Source organism: Nicotiana sylvestris, chromosome 4 (assembly GCF_000393655.2).
Source record: "Nicotiana sylvestris chromosome 4, ASM39365v2, whole genome shotgun sequence".
NCBI classification, from domain to species: domain Eukaryota; kingdom Viridiplantae; phylum Streptophyta; class Magnoliopsida; order Solanales; family Solanaceae; genus Nicotiana; species Nicotiana sylvestris.
In genome coordinates this window covers 26,696,040-26,713,463 of record NC_091060.1, presented here as the reverse complement: position 1 = coordinate 26,713,463, position 17,424 = coordinate 26,696,040, and the positions used below count along the sequence as shown (strand labels likewise).

At 39.4% G+C, this 17,424-nt stretch overlaps 1 protein-coding gene across 1 annotated transcript; it reads right to left on the bottom strand.

Annotated features, from left to right (window-relative positions):
* Positions 1 to 7,703: 7,703 nt before the first annotated feature.
* LOC138889358 (uncharacterized) lies at positions 7,704 to 8,570 on the bottom strand. The gene has a single exon (XM_070172654.1). The coding sequence runs from the start codon at positions 8,568 to 8,570 to the stop codon at positions 7,704 to 7,706; it is 867 nt and encodes a 288-aa protein (XP_070028755.1).
* Positions 8,571 to 17,424: the final 8,854 nt, after the last annotated feature.

Genomic DNA, 17,424 nt, shown 5'->3' with positions numbered 1-17,424 from the left:
TTTACTAGACGCACTCTCTCAAGCTACGCTAGCTAGATTCACATTACCGTTCTTTTATATTTCACCCGAGGTATCGTTATCTCTAATTCAATCTCTAAACTCTCGATTATGACTCTCGTCTATACTTCGGGAGTGATGTTGTTCAAACAACTACCTAAATATGCATTCTCTCTCAAGAAGATACATAATAAATAGGAATGGATAATTGAGGGCCCTTTCAACTAACCACAATCAAAACGTAGATGAACAAATAGAGATTAACAACCAATTCAAACTATATTAATATAACAACCAAGTCATCCCCAACGGGTTTCACCAAAATCTTAGATTAAAGTATTTAGCTACTCATGACAACATAAGAATAAACTACGAAAATATTCATAATGGAAAATTGCAAGAGAAATAGAAGAGAATAAGAACTATGATGTTTTGGGTGATCTCTCACACTTGTTCTTCTTGCAAAAATAATCTCAAAATAAGCCCTCATTTCTCTTGGGCGAGTTTCCTACATCTTATAAAGGTTTTACAAAAGTTTTCCCGAATTGACACTTTGGCCCCTTAAATTTCTGGATTGTGAACGTGCGGCCGCGGCCGCGGCGCTGACCGCGGAGAACACTGACTCCAACCGCCGTACGGACCGCGGTGGCAACCGCGATGAGTATGCTGGGCCTTTTTGTCTCCGCGTTCCTTCTCTTTTTGCTCTTTTGTGTTTGGGTACTTCTTGAGTGGGTGTTTTCTTCACGTTATTGCCTCTAAACACTTCATGTTGCTTCCTCACATCTTATATTCCCTGTGAAACCAAATAGCATTAATTAAAGTATTTTATTGGCAACTTACATTATAAAACAACAACAAATCATGGGCAATTATGGTGTAAATAACAACTATATAGCCTATTATCAACACTCCACACTTAAATTATTGCTAGTCCTCGAGCAATTCACCACACTCCATAAAAAGTCATTCCCTATGCTTTTCCCTCAACGACTCACGCCATGAACATTTCACAAGAGTTACACCTAGTAGTGAACAGCCTTTACCTCAAGAATCAAGTTTTTCGTACCCTGTAACATTTGCACTTACTTAAACCACTCTACACAACAGTCAAGATGCACCTTTCCTTTGTGAATCACATGCCCTCACATCACACAAGAGAGTAGTTCCCTATATATAATGATAGTGATAACAATTAGGAACTCAAATAGACAGAATTCGCTCACTCTCCAAAAAGAACATTCACATGCCACAAAGATGCACCATAGGCTTGCCCCTAGTGTAGTACTTGACTAATCGAGCCCCACTCAGTCTAAGATTAATAGGACTTTATTTGGTTGTAATGTAGGTTAAGGGACGGGTAGGATACATTTGGATATAGTGGCTAACCTCCCTAAGCACTTTTAATACAATTACGTTGAATTTAAAAATTATCATTTTGTAAGCCAACACTCCACCACATTTATTTAAACATCCCCATACATTAGGTGCAATTTGTACAAGGTACCACTTATTAATCACTACAAAATATATATGAACTTTTTTTTCTTTTTTCGTGGTGCTTTTCTTTTTACGCTTCACATTCTGCACCTTTTCTCTATTTCCATGGTTCCACTTCAAAAACCAAACCACCACCCCACACTTTTGTTTCCACATAATCTCAATACCAATCTAGTGCTTAGTGAGAGGGAGGAAAATTGGTTCAAACAGCAGGCTATTCAAATAAGTGGTTAAGGTTCACATTGTGGTTGCCAAAAAACCAGGCTTATAGGCTCAACGGGGTTAACTAAGATGTAATGCATTCAGGTGGGTTCACTTTATATGTCTGGCTCAACAAAGAAATGCATATATCACTTCTAAAACCGAATGAAGCTACTATTTCGCTTTGCAAACACACAGGGCAAGTTCTAGGCATCAAATGTACAACATGGAATACAATGATACGCACACCCACATGGCACATGACTCACTCCGGATTAGTTTATCAAAACATTCTCTTTTGAGTGTTCAAGTTAGGTACAAACATACAATTTTTAAGGCACTTAAACAAGATTCAACCCTTGAAGCTAAGCGCTACACTCTAGCGTCTATCGTGTTCGGGTGTAAGAACGCTAAGGGTTTTTCTTCTTCAATTTTAAGCTCGTCACCCATTAATCCTAACCTAAAACAAAAAAATCTACCTATACTCGGTTCAAGCTAAACCCTTGGAAAAGAACCGTGGCCTAAAGAAAAACCAAGGGGGAGTTACTACGCTACCTAAGAAATAAAACAATCTTTTGGTGTTTTCTATAGACTAGCTTCCCTCAAGAAAATTTGTCTAAAGAATCCGTCATTAGGAAGAGTATTTATATTTCAATTTTTTTTCTCGACTTAGTCCCTCAAGAACCCCGCCGAGAGAGATCCATCGTCGGGACAAGTCGCTTCTATTTTAACTTCCTAAAAAAAACTGTTACTCTATTTCTAAAGCAACTAACACAAAACAAAAACAAACAGATAATATTCACAAGTACAACATACAACGAAGTTTCCCCCACCCCACACTTAAAATTAAGACATGTCCCCATGGCTTGACAATATAAAAAGCAGTGAGGTAAAGAAACTTCCCTGAAGGGTCACTCTTGATCTGAAACTGTGTCTGGGTTCACGTTACAGGCGCGACCCAGTGCTCTCAACCAACCCATGAATTTCTTTTCCGACTTCACTTGTCGGTCAGCCACAACATCCATGCGGGACCCCAAGTTAGTGACGGAGGTCCGCAGTCCAGTCATTTCTCGCTCCAAAGCATCCATCCGAGTGCTCCGGCATGGCTATGACGATCCTGCCTCATCCCCTCTAGGAAGGGCTGTGATCTCAGCAGCTGCAGCAGCATCAGAATCATCCTCAAACTCATCAGACGAGTCATCATTGCGTCGTACTGGCTCTCGTCCTTCTTGCCCAATTTTTCTTGCCCGGAAAAGGGTTTTTATAGGTAATTTCCCATCAACTCGGGAGTTCTCAGGAACATTAGCAAGGCGGCATAGACGGGTGACAAGCGAAGGGAAGTAGTGGCCTTTGCTTAGTTCGGGCGATCGGATGAACATTTCTTCAGAGAGGACTTGGGCGACATCAAACCCTTTGGTGAGTCATGAAGCAGTAGATCATAGCGGCCCGTAGCCCATTTACATCGGTGGTATTGCTGGATGGTAGCAACCGAGTAGTGATGACAGTGAGCCAACATTTGGCCTCCCAAGTAAGAGACTTGGATTGCAGAGTCGTCGGTTGTGCTACCCATTTGGGTTGTCTGCCAGGTATACAGATGACCTCTAGAATTCTGTCCCAGTCAACCATCGGGTGACTAGCCATGATGTAATGATCATCACCTGTGAATGCGGGGAGGCGATACACTCTGCAGATGACCTCTATAGCAGCATTAACCGGGATGTTGTGCACAGTCACAACCTTGTCCTCGTGTTCTGGCAGGTTTGCATAGAATTCCCTCACTAGCTGAATATTTGCTTCCTCGGGAGCCTCAAAGAAGATGTCCAGCTGACACCTCCGTAGCTCATCAAACATATTGGGGCATTCCTTCACCAAAGCCTTCCTGTCGATATGGACCTCATGGAGTAACTTCTTGGCAAGTTTCTGATTGTACCTTGCCTCTGCTTCTACAGAGACGAACCGAGTGCTATCAAACCGTGGTGCACTGGTTTGGCCCCTAGCTCGTGAGGAGCCTCCTAGGCCACTAGCAGAGGACCCAGTGTTTCATCTCTTACGGGCTGAACTCATAATACCTGTCAAAATAGAGAAACGGGTATTAGGATGAGCCTAAAATGTGTGACTATGGGTGGTTACTCAGACTTCACCACAACCATGTCACAACATCTCCTTATATCACCATTGAGGCAATTTCTCAAATACATTGTGGGCAAGGCATTTTCTTCATATTCATGGCCCCAAGGGAATCAAGAAAACTTCCCCAATTCAACTATCTACTACACCCACACATTCCACACTTTTTGTTAACTATCACCCACCAACAACACCATTCCAAACATTCAAAACACAGCCCCTTCACCAGACATATGCTAAAAATGAAATTACACTAAAAAGAAGAAGAAGAACAAAACAAAACAAAATCCTATCACTAACACTACATTAGAACAACATGAACTAGCATAATGCAACAAAAACAATAGAAGGAAAGGAGAAGGGGGGTTGGAAACATACCTTGGGGGGAATAAGATGAAGGGTGTTGTGAAGGAGGAAGAAGAAGAAGAGAGTATGGAGGGGAGGGTTATGGTTTAGAGAGAGAGAGAGAGGGGGAAATGGGGATTTTAGGGGGGGGGGATTGTTTATTTTGATATAGGGAAGGGTTTTAAAATTGAAAAAAAGAGTGGGAAAAAAGAAAAAAAAATTAAAATATCAGCAGACGTCATCGCGGTCGATGTTGCGGTCTGGGACAGAGTCCCCCGCGATCGTTACCGTGGTCCGACCCTCACCGCGGTGAAAAATTGAACGTTCAGTGATTTCCGCGGTCCTCGTCGCGGTCCACTCGCGGTCCTGGCCGCGATCACGACTGGCAATTTTTTTTTACACGAAGTTACATACCACACTTACAACACATTCATGGGTTGCCTCCCACGCAATGCCTGATTTAACGTCGCGGCACGACGCAAGTGGTTGAGCCTTCACTCCTCATTCGTGTACTGGGGTTCTTTCCAATTGATCACCACTGTATTCCCTTTTTCTTCAGCTATTCCAAGGTAATGTTTCAACCTTTGCCCATTTACTGAGAACTTGTTTGTCCCATCTTCTGAATCAATCTCGACAGCTCCACTTGCGAACATTTGCACCACTCTAAATGGTCCTGACCATCGGGACTTTAACTTACCCGGAAACAATCTCAGTCTTGAATTATACAATAATACCTTGTCACCGGGTTTGAAATTTCTGTCCACAATGTGCTTATCATGCATCTTCTTCATTCTTGCCTCGTAGAGCCTCATGCTTTCAAAGGCTTGATATCTAAATTCTTCCAGCTCATGCAACTCTGTCAGTCGATTTTGTCCAACTACTTTGGGATCCATGTTCAATTGTTTCAGTGCCCACCAGCTCGATGTTCTAGCTCCACAGGCAGGTGACAGGCCTTCCCAAATACCAACTTGTATGGTGACATACCTATTGGTGTTTTGAACGCAGTTCTATAGGCCTAGAGTGCGTCATCAAGCTTCTTTGCCCAATCAGTTCGTGTGGCATTCACCATCTTGGTTAGTACACTTTTTATCTCCCCGCTGGACACTTCAATCTGCCCACTGGTTTGTGGATGGTAAGGGGTAGCTACCTTGTGGCGTATATCATACTTTGCAAGCAATTTCTCGAAGGCTCTGTTACAGAAGTGAGTGCCTCCATCACTGATGATCGCTCTTGTTATCCCAAATCGGGTGAATATATTCTTTTTCACAAAACCTATCACCACTCTTGCATCATTAGTGGGAAACGCTGCAGCTTCCACCCATTTAGACACGTAATCCACAACAACAAGTATGTATTTATTGCCAAATGAGATGACGAAGGGGCCCATGAAGTCAATCCCCCAAACATCAAACACCTCTACCTCTTGAATCGGGTTCATGGGCATCTCATGGCGACGGGAAATGTTCCCAGTTCGCTGACATTCGTCGCAGCCCTTCACCCATAGGTGTGCATCTCTAAACACTGTTGGCCAAAAGAACCCGGCCTCTAGCAGTTTTGCAGCTGTCCTGGCTCCTCCAAAATGTCCTCCATATGTTGATGCGTGACAAGCCTGCAAAATAGAAGATTGTTCTATCTCGGGGACACACCTCCGGATCATATTATCAACACGGATTCTAAACAAATAAGGCTCGTCCTAATAATACATGTGGCAATCACGATAAAACTTTTTCTTTTGGATAGATGAAAGGTCATAGGGAACAATACCGCAGGCCAGGTAGTTTGCAAAATCTGCACACCATGGCGCTTTCTCAAGACTGGCTGCGAGCAACTGCTCGTCTGGAAAGGTTTCCAGGATCTCTTCGACCTCGACTGAGTTTTCAGCTCCTTCAAGTAGAGATAGATGATCAACGACTTGATTTTCTGTGCCCTTACGGTCATGAATTTCGAGGTCAAATTTTTGCAACAGTAGCACCCAACGAATCAGGCACGGCTTAGACTCCTTTTTCTCAATTAGGTACTTGAGTGCTGCATGGTCAGTGTATACAATTACCTTGGAACCAATCAGATATGATCGGAACTTGTCAAACGCAAACACCACCGCCAACATCTCTTTCTCTGTCACTGTGTAATTGAGTTGTGCACCCCTTAGCATTCTGCTTGCGTAGTAAATCGGGTGCATCAGCTTATCTTTTCGCTACCCTAAGACTGCTCCTATAGCATAGTCGCTGACATCACATATGAGCTCAAATGGTTGCTCCCAGTTGGGTGCAACAATGATGGGTGCAGTGATCAATCTCTTCTTTAGTTCCTCAAATGCCAACCTGTAATCATTAGAAAACACACAGGGCTGATCCTTTTCAAGGAGTTTGCATAATGGGTTAGCAATTTTGGAAAAATCTTTTATGAAACGCCGGTAGAATCCAGCGTGTCCAAGAAAACTTCTCACCGCCTTGACTGAAGTGGGCGTTGGTAACTTCTCAATCACGTCAACCTTAGCATGGTCGACCTCAATTCCTTTACTGGACACTCGATGCCCCAGGACTATACCTTCTTGTACCATAAAATGGCACTTCTCCCAGTTTAGCACTAAGTTTGTCTCCACACATCTTTTAAGCACTCTCCTTAAGTTGTGAAGACAGTTTTCGAATGAATCTCCCACCACGGAGAAATCATCCATAAAGACCTCCATAATATCCTCCACCATGTCTGTGAAGATGGCTAACATGCACCGTTGAAAAGTTGCGGGTGCATTGCAAAGCCCAAAAGGCATTCTCCGAAAGGCAAAGATGCCATACGGACAGGTGAAAGACGCTTTCTCTCTATCTTTGGGGGCTATTGATATCTTATTGTACCCCGAATATCCATACAAGAAACAGAAGTGCGATCGCCCAGCCAGCCTGTCCAACATTTGGTCAATGAAAGGTAGGGGGAAATGGTCCTTCTGGTGGCTGTGTTCAATTTTCTGTAATCCACGCAGATACGCCACCCCGTGACTGTACGAGTTGAGATCAACTCATTGTTCTCATTTTTTACAACAGTCATTCCCCTCTTTTTCGACACACATTGGACAGGGCTGACCCAATTACTATCAGAGATGGGGAAGATGATTCCCATATGTAACCATTTGATTACTTCTTTCTTTACAACCTCTTTCATGTTTGGGTTCAGCCTTCGCTGGTGTTCCCTGGAACGTTTGTGCCCCTCTTTCAGGAGAATCTTATGCATACAGAAGGCTGGGCTGATACCCTTTATGTCTGCCATGGTCCAGCCAATGTCAGTCTTGTTTTCCTGTAATACCTGTACGAGCCGTTCTACCTGCACATCTAACAAACCAGATGATATGATAACAAGCAAGGTCGAATCAGGGCCTAAGAACACATGCCTGAGGTGATCTGGGAGTGGCTTCAGTTCCAACTTGGGCGGTTCCTCTATTGATGGCTTTGCTGGAGGAGTGGCCCTTTTTTCTAGCTCAAGGGACTCGAACTGAGGTTCCCTTGACCAAAATCCTCGGCCTTCCAGTGCCATGACCCATTCAGTTAACCCTTCACCATTTCTTCTAAATTCGTCAGACATGCCTCCAATGGATCTTTTACAGTTAGGGTCATATCATCTTCTTGCAGGATTACATCCACTGCTTCCACTAGAGAGCAATTAGCATATTCACTAGGTCTCCTCATAGATTGCTGAACATTGAATATGACTTCTTCATCGTTCAATCTCATTTTTAATTCCCTAGTTTCACAGTCGATCAGTGCTTTCCCCGTGGCTAAAAATGATCTCCCTAAAATAAGGGGTATCTCCTCATCCACCTGACAATCCAAGATAACAAAGTCTACAGGGAACACGAATTTCCCCACTTGTACCAACACATCATCAAGAGTACCAATGGGCCTCTTCACTGTGTGGTCAGCCAGCTGTAGCAGCATCGAAGTTGGCCTAGCTCTACCAATGCCCAGTTTGGTGTACACATCCAGCGGCATTAGATTTATGCTGGCTCCCAAATCACACAACGCCTTTGCAAAGGCATAACTTCCAATTGTGCATAGAATAGTGAAGCTATCTGGGTCCGACATCTTTTGAGCCATCGATTTTACCACCACTACACTGCAGGTCTGTGTCAAAGCTACAGTGGATAGATCCTGAAAATCAAACTTCCGTGACATTAGATCTTTCATCATCTTAGCATAACCGGGCATCTCCCTCAAGGCATCCATCAAAGGAATATTCAACTGAATTTGACGCAGCATCTCCATGAACTTCTTATATTGGTCTGCCTTCTTTTGTTTGACCAGTCTCTGAGGGAAGGGTGCATGTATCACCCTTTGTGCATTGCTTGCTAGCTTCTCTCTGTTAGAATTTTCTGGCACAAGAGGTGCCACCTGTTCTGCAACTTGCTCATTCATCTTTTCTTTGCCTTTTTCCTCCTAACTCTGCTCAACCACCACTTCAGTAAGTTCTGTTGGTTCCTCCACCTCTAATTGAACTGGAGTGGCTGGTGTAGTATCTTTGCTGGCTTGTGCAATTTCCTGCTCTCTGTCTAAATCTCTCCCATTCCGGAGACTTACTGCCATCAGTTGATTCGGGTTTTGGTCCTTGGGGTTTATGTTTGTGTCTGCAAGCAAAGTTCCCTGAGGATGGTTGTTCAAAGCCATAGACAGCTGACCCAACTACGTTTCAATATTCTTTATGGCTGAATCATGCACTACCAATTTTTCCTGCTCTTTATTATTTGTCCCAATGAGTTGCTGAAGCATACCCCTGATTTCCACCATGTTGTTATCTTGCTGCTGAGGGGGTGGTTGGTATGTCAATTGTTGCTGATTTTGCTGTGGATAGCCATGTGGTTTCTAATAGGGTACTAGCACCAATTGGTTTTAAGGGTGCATACCCCCAGGCTGCTGCATATTAGGCCTGTATTGTTGATTTTGCTGCGGTCTCCACTGCTGTGCTCCTTACCTCTGACCCCCATAGTTGTTGACATAATTCATATCTTCCCTTTCCCCTTGATTTTCACCTTCTCCGCTCTATGAACACACATAAGACTGATTAATACAAGGTGTACACAGTCCCCCATTTGTTGTATCAACAATGTGCACCTGTTTTGTACCCATCTCATCAATCTTCTTTGTCAATATGCTCATCTGGGTCATGAGTGTGGCCATGTTCTCTACATGCGAATTATTTGGGTCAAGAGGAACTGAATGCACTATGGGTGAAAGTGTTGTACCTCTAGTCCTCCACCCCGAATTTTGTGACATCTTATCGAGAAGGATTTTGCACCCAGTGAATGTTTTACTTAAAAATGCACCTCCAGCTAACACATCCACATTTGCTTTCAAATTGTCAGCTAGCCCCATGTAGAATCTCTGGCCGAGCATCTAGTCTGGAATGCCATGGTGAGGACACTTCACTAACATCCCTTTAAATCTTTCCCAAGTTTCTTGCAAGGACTCAGAGGGCTGCTGCCTATACTGCAATATGTCATCAATCTGTTTTGTAGTCTTGTTAGGCGGATAGAACTTGTTCAGGAACTGCTTGACTAATTCCTCCTAGGTGGTAATAGAGTTGATATGGAGCAAATTTAGCCAAGTTTGAGCTTTCCCGGTTACCGAGAATGGAAACAGTAGTAGCTTGATAGCTTCCGGAGTTGCATTTGGCTGCCTTTGGATCATACAAATTGACAGAAAATTCTTCAAGTGTTGTTGCGGGTCTTCAATGTGTGTCCCGGAGAATAGTCCTTTATTCTGCAGCAGATGCAACATGTTGTTGGTGACAATAGGTGCCACCCTTCTGACATTTAAGTCAGCTGGCTCATTCCTGACGTTTCCGTTGACGTTATCTACGTCACCCTTGTCAAATTCGAGTTGGTGTTATTGTTGAGATTGTTGAAGTCTTTTGTTGGCACGGTTCAATGCCCTGAATGTTTTCTCGGGGTCTGAGAGTCCTTCTGGCAGTTCTCTAGTCCTCGAAGAACTTCTAGGCATACACCTGCTTTCCACAAGAGTTCAAACGTTAGAATTTCAATGAAAAGATTGGGTATAGAGAAAACTGACTACACTTAGAATTTTTGTACTTCTCTCAATTGTAATTGATAACACCGTTAATTCCCCGGCAACGACGCCAAAAATTTGATAACGCCAAACTATGCCTTATGCAAAGACACACACGGACGTAGCAAATATAATCTGAGTAATTCCGCCCAGAGTCGAACCACAGAGAATTAACCTATCAATTACTTTTGACTGATTTACTAAATTCACAAAATCAATTTTCCCCAAACTTTGTAATTCACAATTGATGATACTTCTAACAACTAAAGTCTGAAAATAATTAACAGCTGAAAATTAACTATGCTTGATGTGTAAACAGTTGGAATAAGGTCTAAGGTAATGGTTTCCCTCGTTGGTGATTTCCTTAGTTGTACGTTTCTTATAGCGATGCCTTAATTGTCTCTATCAATCAAGAACTCTCCGGCTATTATAAATCTCTCTCAAGCAATTATGAAAATTTACTAGACGCACTCTCTCAAGCTATGCTAGCTAGATTCACATTGCCGTTCTTTTAGATTGCACCCGAGGTATCGTTATCTCTAATCCAATCTCTAAACCCTCGGTTATGACTCTCGTCTATACTCCGGGAGTGATATTGTTCAAACAACTACCTAAATATTCACTCTCTCTCAAGAAGATACATAATAAATAGGAACAGATAATTGAGTGCCCTTTCAACTAACCACAATCAAAACGTAGATGAACAAATAGAGATTAACAACCAATTCAAACTATATTAATATAAAGACCAAGTCATCCCCAACGGGTTTCACCAAAACCTTAGATTAAAGTATTTAGCTACTCATGACAACGTAAGAATAAACTATGAAAATATTCATAATGGAAAATTGCAAGAAAAATAGAAGAGAATAAGAACTATGATGTTTTGGGTGATCTCTCACACTTGTTCTTCTTGCAAAAATAATCTCAAAATTAGCCCCCATTTCTCTTGGGCGAGTTTCCTACATCTTATAAAGGTTTTACAAAAGTTTTCCCGAATTGACACTTTGGCCCCTTAAATTTCTGGATTGTGAACATGCCGCCGCGGAGAACACTGTCTCCAACCGCCGTACGGACCGCGGTGGCAACCGCGGTGAGTATGTTGGGCCTTTTTGTCTCCGCGTTCCTTCTCTTTTTGCTCTTTTGTGTTTGAGTACTTCTTGAGTGGGTGTTTTCTTCACGTTATTGCCTCTAAACACTTCATGTTGCTTCCTCACATCTTATATTCCCTGTGAAACCAAATATCATTAATTAAAGCATTTTATTGACAACTTACATTATAAAACAACAACAAAACATGGACAATTATGGTGTAAATAACAACTATATTGCCTATTATCACATATCCTCTATATTCAGTTTTCTGTACCATTCCATTCACAATTTCACATCCATTTCATCTATAGCCACAAGTAGTGATAGTGTCAATTAAATCTTCTTCGTTGCAAAATTGTATTGTGCTAATGGAATAAAAATGAAATCCTTTGATTATATATAAACTGTTCAATCTCCTTGATATAAGTAAAAATTCTAGTGACTGTGAAAAAGCGCACAGACAGAGACAAATTACCGGTGCAGAAGGCTCGACGGTTACGGTGATGGCGGCGGCTACGGTGGTTAACTGATGAAAAGAGCAGAGAAAACCTCGAGAGCTCGTTAATTTGAACTTCTTTTTTTCCGGCGTTAATTCCAATTGATGTTTTTTTATTTCCAAGAATTCGAATTGATGTCTAATTGCTGCAATTTTGATTTTGTTAAAAAAAATTATTTCGAAAACTTGTTTTATTTAAGGACCAAAACAACCCAAATAACCTCTCCAATACCTAATGGACTAGTTGTAATTGTGTAGAATATTTTTTTTTATAAAAGTAAATATTATTTCGAAAACTTGTTTTATTTAAGGACCAACCCAACCCAAATAACGTGTTCAATACCTAATAGACTAGTTGTAATTGTTTTAGAATATTTTTTTTTTGATAAAAGTAAATATTGCCTTATTGAACAAAGTTGAAGTTAATTTCATATATAATCACGAAATTCCATCCATTACTAATGGCAAAATAAGAAAATTATTTGTTACACCCATTAAAATGAGTGAAGTATGTGTGAATTATCCAATAAATACAATAATTAGAAAGTCAAAATTTTGATGTCCAGCTATGATACATTACTAGGTATACTTATCGATATTTTAACAGATCAAGCTAAATCCTAAATTCAAGATACTACAAGATGACTCTTAAAATTTTAGGAGACTACTCTACCCTAACCCTAAGTCACTCATATAAAAAGGGTTACACGTTCCCTTAACAAAGGCATCTCAAAAATAAAGATCATCTCGAAAATCGTATAAACTCACGGGATATTCGCAAAGAGATCAAGAAGTGGCCGGATAATTCTTGATAATCAAATACTTCAAGAAGATTCACAACACACTTCATGATCCATGAAAGCCTGCATCATCCTATGCTCGAGAAATACACTGCTCTAGCCCTCGAATCACAGAGATAATCAGGAGAGAAGAATCAAGGAAACAAACAGAATTGAACCCGCCATTTTATCAATAAAACTATATTTTTTCATATTTATATTGTGGTTGTAATTTATTTTTGTATCACAAATAATCCGTTGATAACAAATTGACACGCCTAGTGGGACCAGTTCTGCCCTTCATCTCTTCCTCCTCTAAATCGAAAACTACAACTTCCAAAATTATCTGTTGCGATAATCGGGTACTTCAAGTCTCGTCTTCAAGTTTTGACAAGCCTACACCCCGACAAACCTTGAAGTAGGGGCATTTGTAGACATCAAAATTTTAACGGATCAAGCTAAATCCTAAATTCAAGATACTACAAGACGACTCTTAAAATTCTAAGAGTCTATTAGGGTTTCTTGGAGGCTACTCTACCGAAACTCTATCTTGGTGGCTACTCTACCCTAACCCTAAGTCACACATATAAAAAGGGTTACACGTTCCCTTAACAAAGGCATCTCAAAAATGGATATCATCTCGAAAATCCCATAAACTCACGGGATATTCACAAAGAGATCAAGAAGTGGCCGGATAATTCTTGATAATCAAATACTTCAAGAAGATCCACAACATACTTCATGGATATCAAACAAATCCATTAAAGCCCGCATCATCCTACGTTCGAGAAATACACTGCTCTAGCCCTCGAATCACGGAGATAATCAGGATAGAAGAATTAAGGGAACAAACAGAATTGTAGCCGCATCATTTTATCAATAAAATTATGTTTCTTCATAATTATTGTAGACACTGAAATTTTAGCAGATCAAGATAAATCTTAAATTCAAGACAACTCTTGAAATATTAGGAGTCTATTAGGGCTACTTGGTGGCTACTCCACCCAAACCCTAATTCATGCCTATAAATAAGGCTACATATGTCCTTCAAAGAGGATCTCAGCAATTCCATAAACTCTCGAAATATGTACAAAAAGTTCAAATATGAGATATCCGAAATTCCATGAAACTCTTGGAATATTCATTAAGAGATCAAAAACATGTCAAATATGTCTTGCTTAAAGTTCTACGTTCGAGAAATATGCCGCTAAGACCCTTGAATCACGTAGAATAAATCGGAAGAAAGAATCAAGGGATAAACAGAGTTGTAACCTACAATGTTTATCAATAAAATCCTTTTTTCTTTGTTGTTGTTGTTTGTGATTGCAATTTCTTTTTCTGTCCTAATTTATTGCAAACAAATTGGTACGCCGAGTGGGACTAGTTCTGCCCTTCATCTCTTCCTCTTGCAAATCGAAAACTACAAGTTTTAAGATTATCTATTGTGATGGTCGGGTACTTCAAGTCTCGTCTTCAAGTATCAGCAAGCCTACACCTCGATAAACCTTAAAGTAGGGGGCATTTGTAGACACTGAAATTTTAGCAGATCAAGATAAATCCTGAATTCAAGACAATTCTTGAAATATTAGGAGTCTATTAGAGTTACTTGGTGGCTACTCCACTCAAACCCTAATTCATGCCTATAAATAAGGCTACATATGTCCTTCAAAGAGGATCTCAGCAACTCCATAAACTCTCGGAATATGCACAAAAAGATCAAATATGAGATCTCTGAAATTCCATGAAACTCTTGGAATATTCATTAAGAGATCAAAGACATGTCAAATATGTCTTGCTCATACGTTCGAGAAATATGCCGTTAAGGCCCTCGAATCACGTAGAATAAATCGGAGGGAAGAATCAAGGGATAAACAGAGTCATAACCTACAATGTTCATCAATAGAATCCTTTTTTCTTTATAATTGTTTGTGATTGCAATTTCTTTTTCTGCGCTAATTTATTGCAAACAATTATATTGTTGTTGCAATTTATTTTTGTATCACAAATAATTCGTTGATTAAAGCTTTGTCATTCTGTAAATTTTATGTTAAAAAATAAAAGTAAAAAATTATCGAATAAAAATTTTATCTGACAATATCTAAAACAAAAATAATTACAAATATCTATAAAAAAAGAACTTATTGCATATAGGTCGTCCAGTACAATAAAAATTTCAAATCAACCCCTCTCTGCGTTGTAATCATTCTAACGAATGAAATATAAAATAAAAAAAACTTTTGTTTCATTAAATGTTTTAATTTCACAGTAGCGAACAACAATGAAAGAATTGCAGGTCACATGACAAGCTCCTACGGATTCAAGAGTCCAAATTTACAAGATATTTTATATTTTTTTTAGCTTGAGGAACGTCAAGGAGATTATTCTTAAGAATATTTTTACCACACAATGAATAATATAACTAAGTATATCTCCCAGGATTTAATGAATTTTGTCAATTATAAACCGAAAACAAAAATAACATAATTTTAAAAAGAGAAAGCCAAATCTAGGAGAGATGGGAGGAAAAGTAAGGAATTAAAGGAATCCATCTTTCGTTATCCAAAATATTATGTATATATAGGTGTCGGGGGCGTAGCCAACTGCCGGCTATGAGTTTCAGCCGAATCCAGTAGCTTTGGTTCAAACATTGTAATTATTTTTTAAAATTCATTAATTATGTACAAATATAACCCCAGTAACTCAAAAGGATTAGAATCTCAAACCTATAAATTTGAAATCATAGCTCTGCCTTTGATAGTTGTTACTCTACTGAGTAATTTTTACTAGGTATTTCACGGTTAATTTGACCATTTCAAGAGTAAAGATTAATCTTTCATAAAGCCTATAGTGACTTACTCACTGGTTTGACTTCTTTAGATGTAAAGAAAAATAAGTACGAAAAAACATGGGGCGAACAAAGAAATTAGGGTACATTTGCATCTATACCCGCTTTTTGTGCCACATTTTAACTTGTGCCGACTTTGCAAAAAAAATTGCAACCGTACCCGCTTTTCCGCATAACTTCAGCACACAGGGCTGAAGTAGCAAAGACAATCATGCAAAACTTCAGCATTCTAGTAGCCGGGCCTGAAGTTCAGCTCTAGAGCTGAAGTTTTTGTTTTGTAACTGGCGAACTTTAGCTCTAGAGCTGAAGTTTTTGTGTTGTAACTGGAAAACTTCAGCTCCAGAGCTGAAATTTTTGTATTGTAACTGGGAAACTTCCGCTTTAAAGCTGAAGTTTTTGTGTTGTAATATTTTGTTTAAATTTTAAAATTATGTATTGTATACTAATTTATAATATATACAATCTGTAATATATCAAACAAAATATTAACTAATCCTTGCATACCAATTCATGTATTAGTCATTACTAATGGATTACTGTTTCTTCCAGTTCAAATAGAGAAGATAACGTCGAAGCAGAAAAGCTTCAGATTTATAGGAAGACAGTACAAGAATTAATATTTAAAAAGGCAAAGGAAAATCAAATATGGCATACGAGATGGTCGTCCTCTTGCTTGCTCTAGAGCTGAAGTTTTTGTGTTGTAACTGGGAAACTTCAGCTCTAGAGCTGAAGTTTTTGTGTTGTAATATTTTGTTTAAATTTTAAAATTATGTATTGTATACTAATTTATAATGTATACAATCTGTAATATATTAAACAAAATACTAAATAATCCTCGCATACCGATTCATGTATTAGTCACTACTAATAGATTACTGTTTCATCCAGTTCAATAGAGAAGATAACGTCGAAGCAGAAAAGCTTCAGATTTATAGGAAGACAGTAGAAGAATTAATATTTAAAAAGGCAAAGGAAAATCAAATATGGCATACGGGATGGTCGTCCTCTTGCTTGACAACTCAGTCAATTGCTTGTTTGCATATTTCAGCTATTTATTTCAGAAGAAAAAGAAAACGAAGGAGGAGGAGAAGGAGGAGAAAGGGGCTAAAGTTATTTTAAAAGTGGGTACAAGTTAAAAGTTTTTAAAAAAATGGGTATAGGTTAAATGGGGGCGACCAAATAGGACGTCCCGTGCAATTTTTACAGAAATTAGTAGGCAAATTTTTGGGACATGAACAGCCAAGGCAGAATTACCCCACCGGTCCACCCTACATAAGTTGAAAAATAGACCCAAAAAAGGTGAATTTATAGGATCGAAATAGGAGAAGTTAGGGGAGGTGAAAAAATTTGTAATTGATATGAAATTATAATGTTTAATGAATACTCATGCCTTTTGGCTATTTTAATATAACACATAAATGTTTGTATGTGATATGAAATCATGATCTTTAATGAAGAGTCATGTCTTTTGGGTTTTCAATATGGCACGTAATAAATGGAAGATATAGGAAGAAAAGCCAAAAATTGAGAAAAAAGTATACTTAAATGATTTTATTGGCTTTGGAAAGTACCAAGTAACCTCTCACATGACCAATTTCATATATTATTGTTGAGATGAAGAAGATAACAACTGGTGAATCTCACAGCTTAATGGGCGAGCAAGGCATAGGATGACAGCTATGTAATGTTAGCCAATAGGTCAAGTTAATTAGCTTCCAAATTATGTAGTATATATAGATTAGATTTGTAAATGATTCAGTAGTCTTTCTAATACAATTGAGGGCTCCCTTCTAGAACCGACTTTCTCCTCTTCTTCTTCGATAAATCCAGTAGCTCAAATCTCACACTTCAATGGCGTGAGTTAACATGGTATCAGATCTTGAGTGGATCAATTAGAGCTCAATTTGATTTCTTACCCTCTGAGCTTGGAGAAACTGATTTCGTTCAAATCGAAGGCAGTCAATTATTTTTCAGAAGTTTTGAAGTTCAACA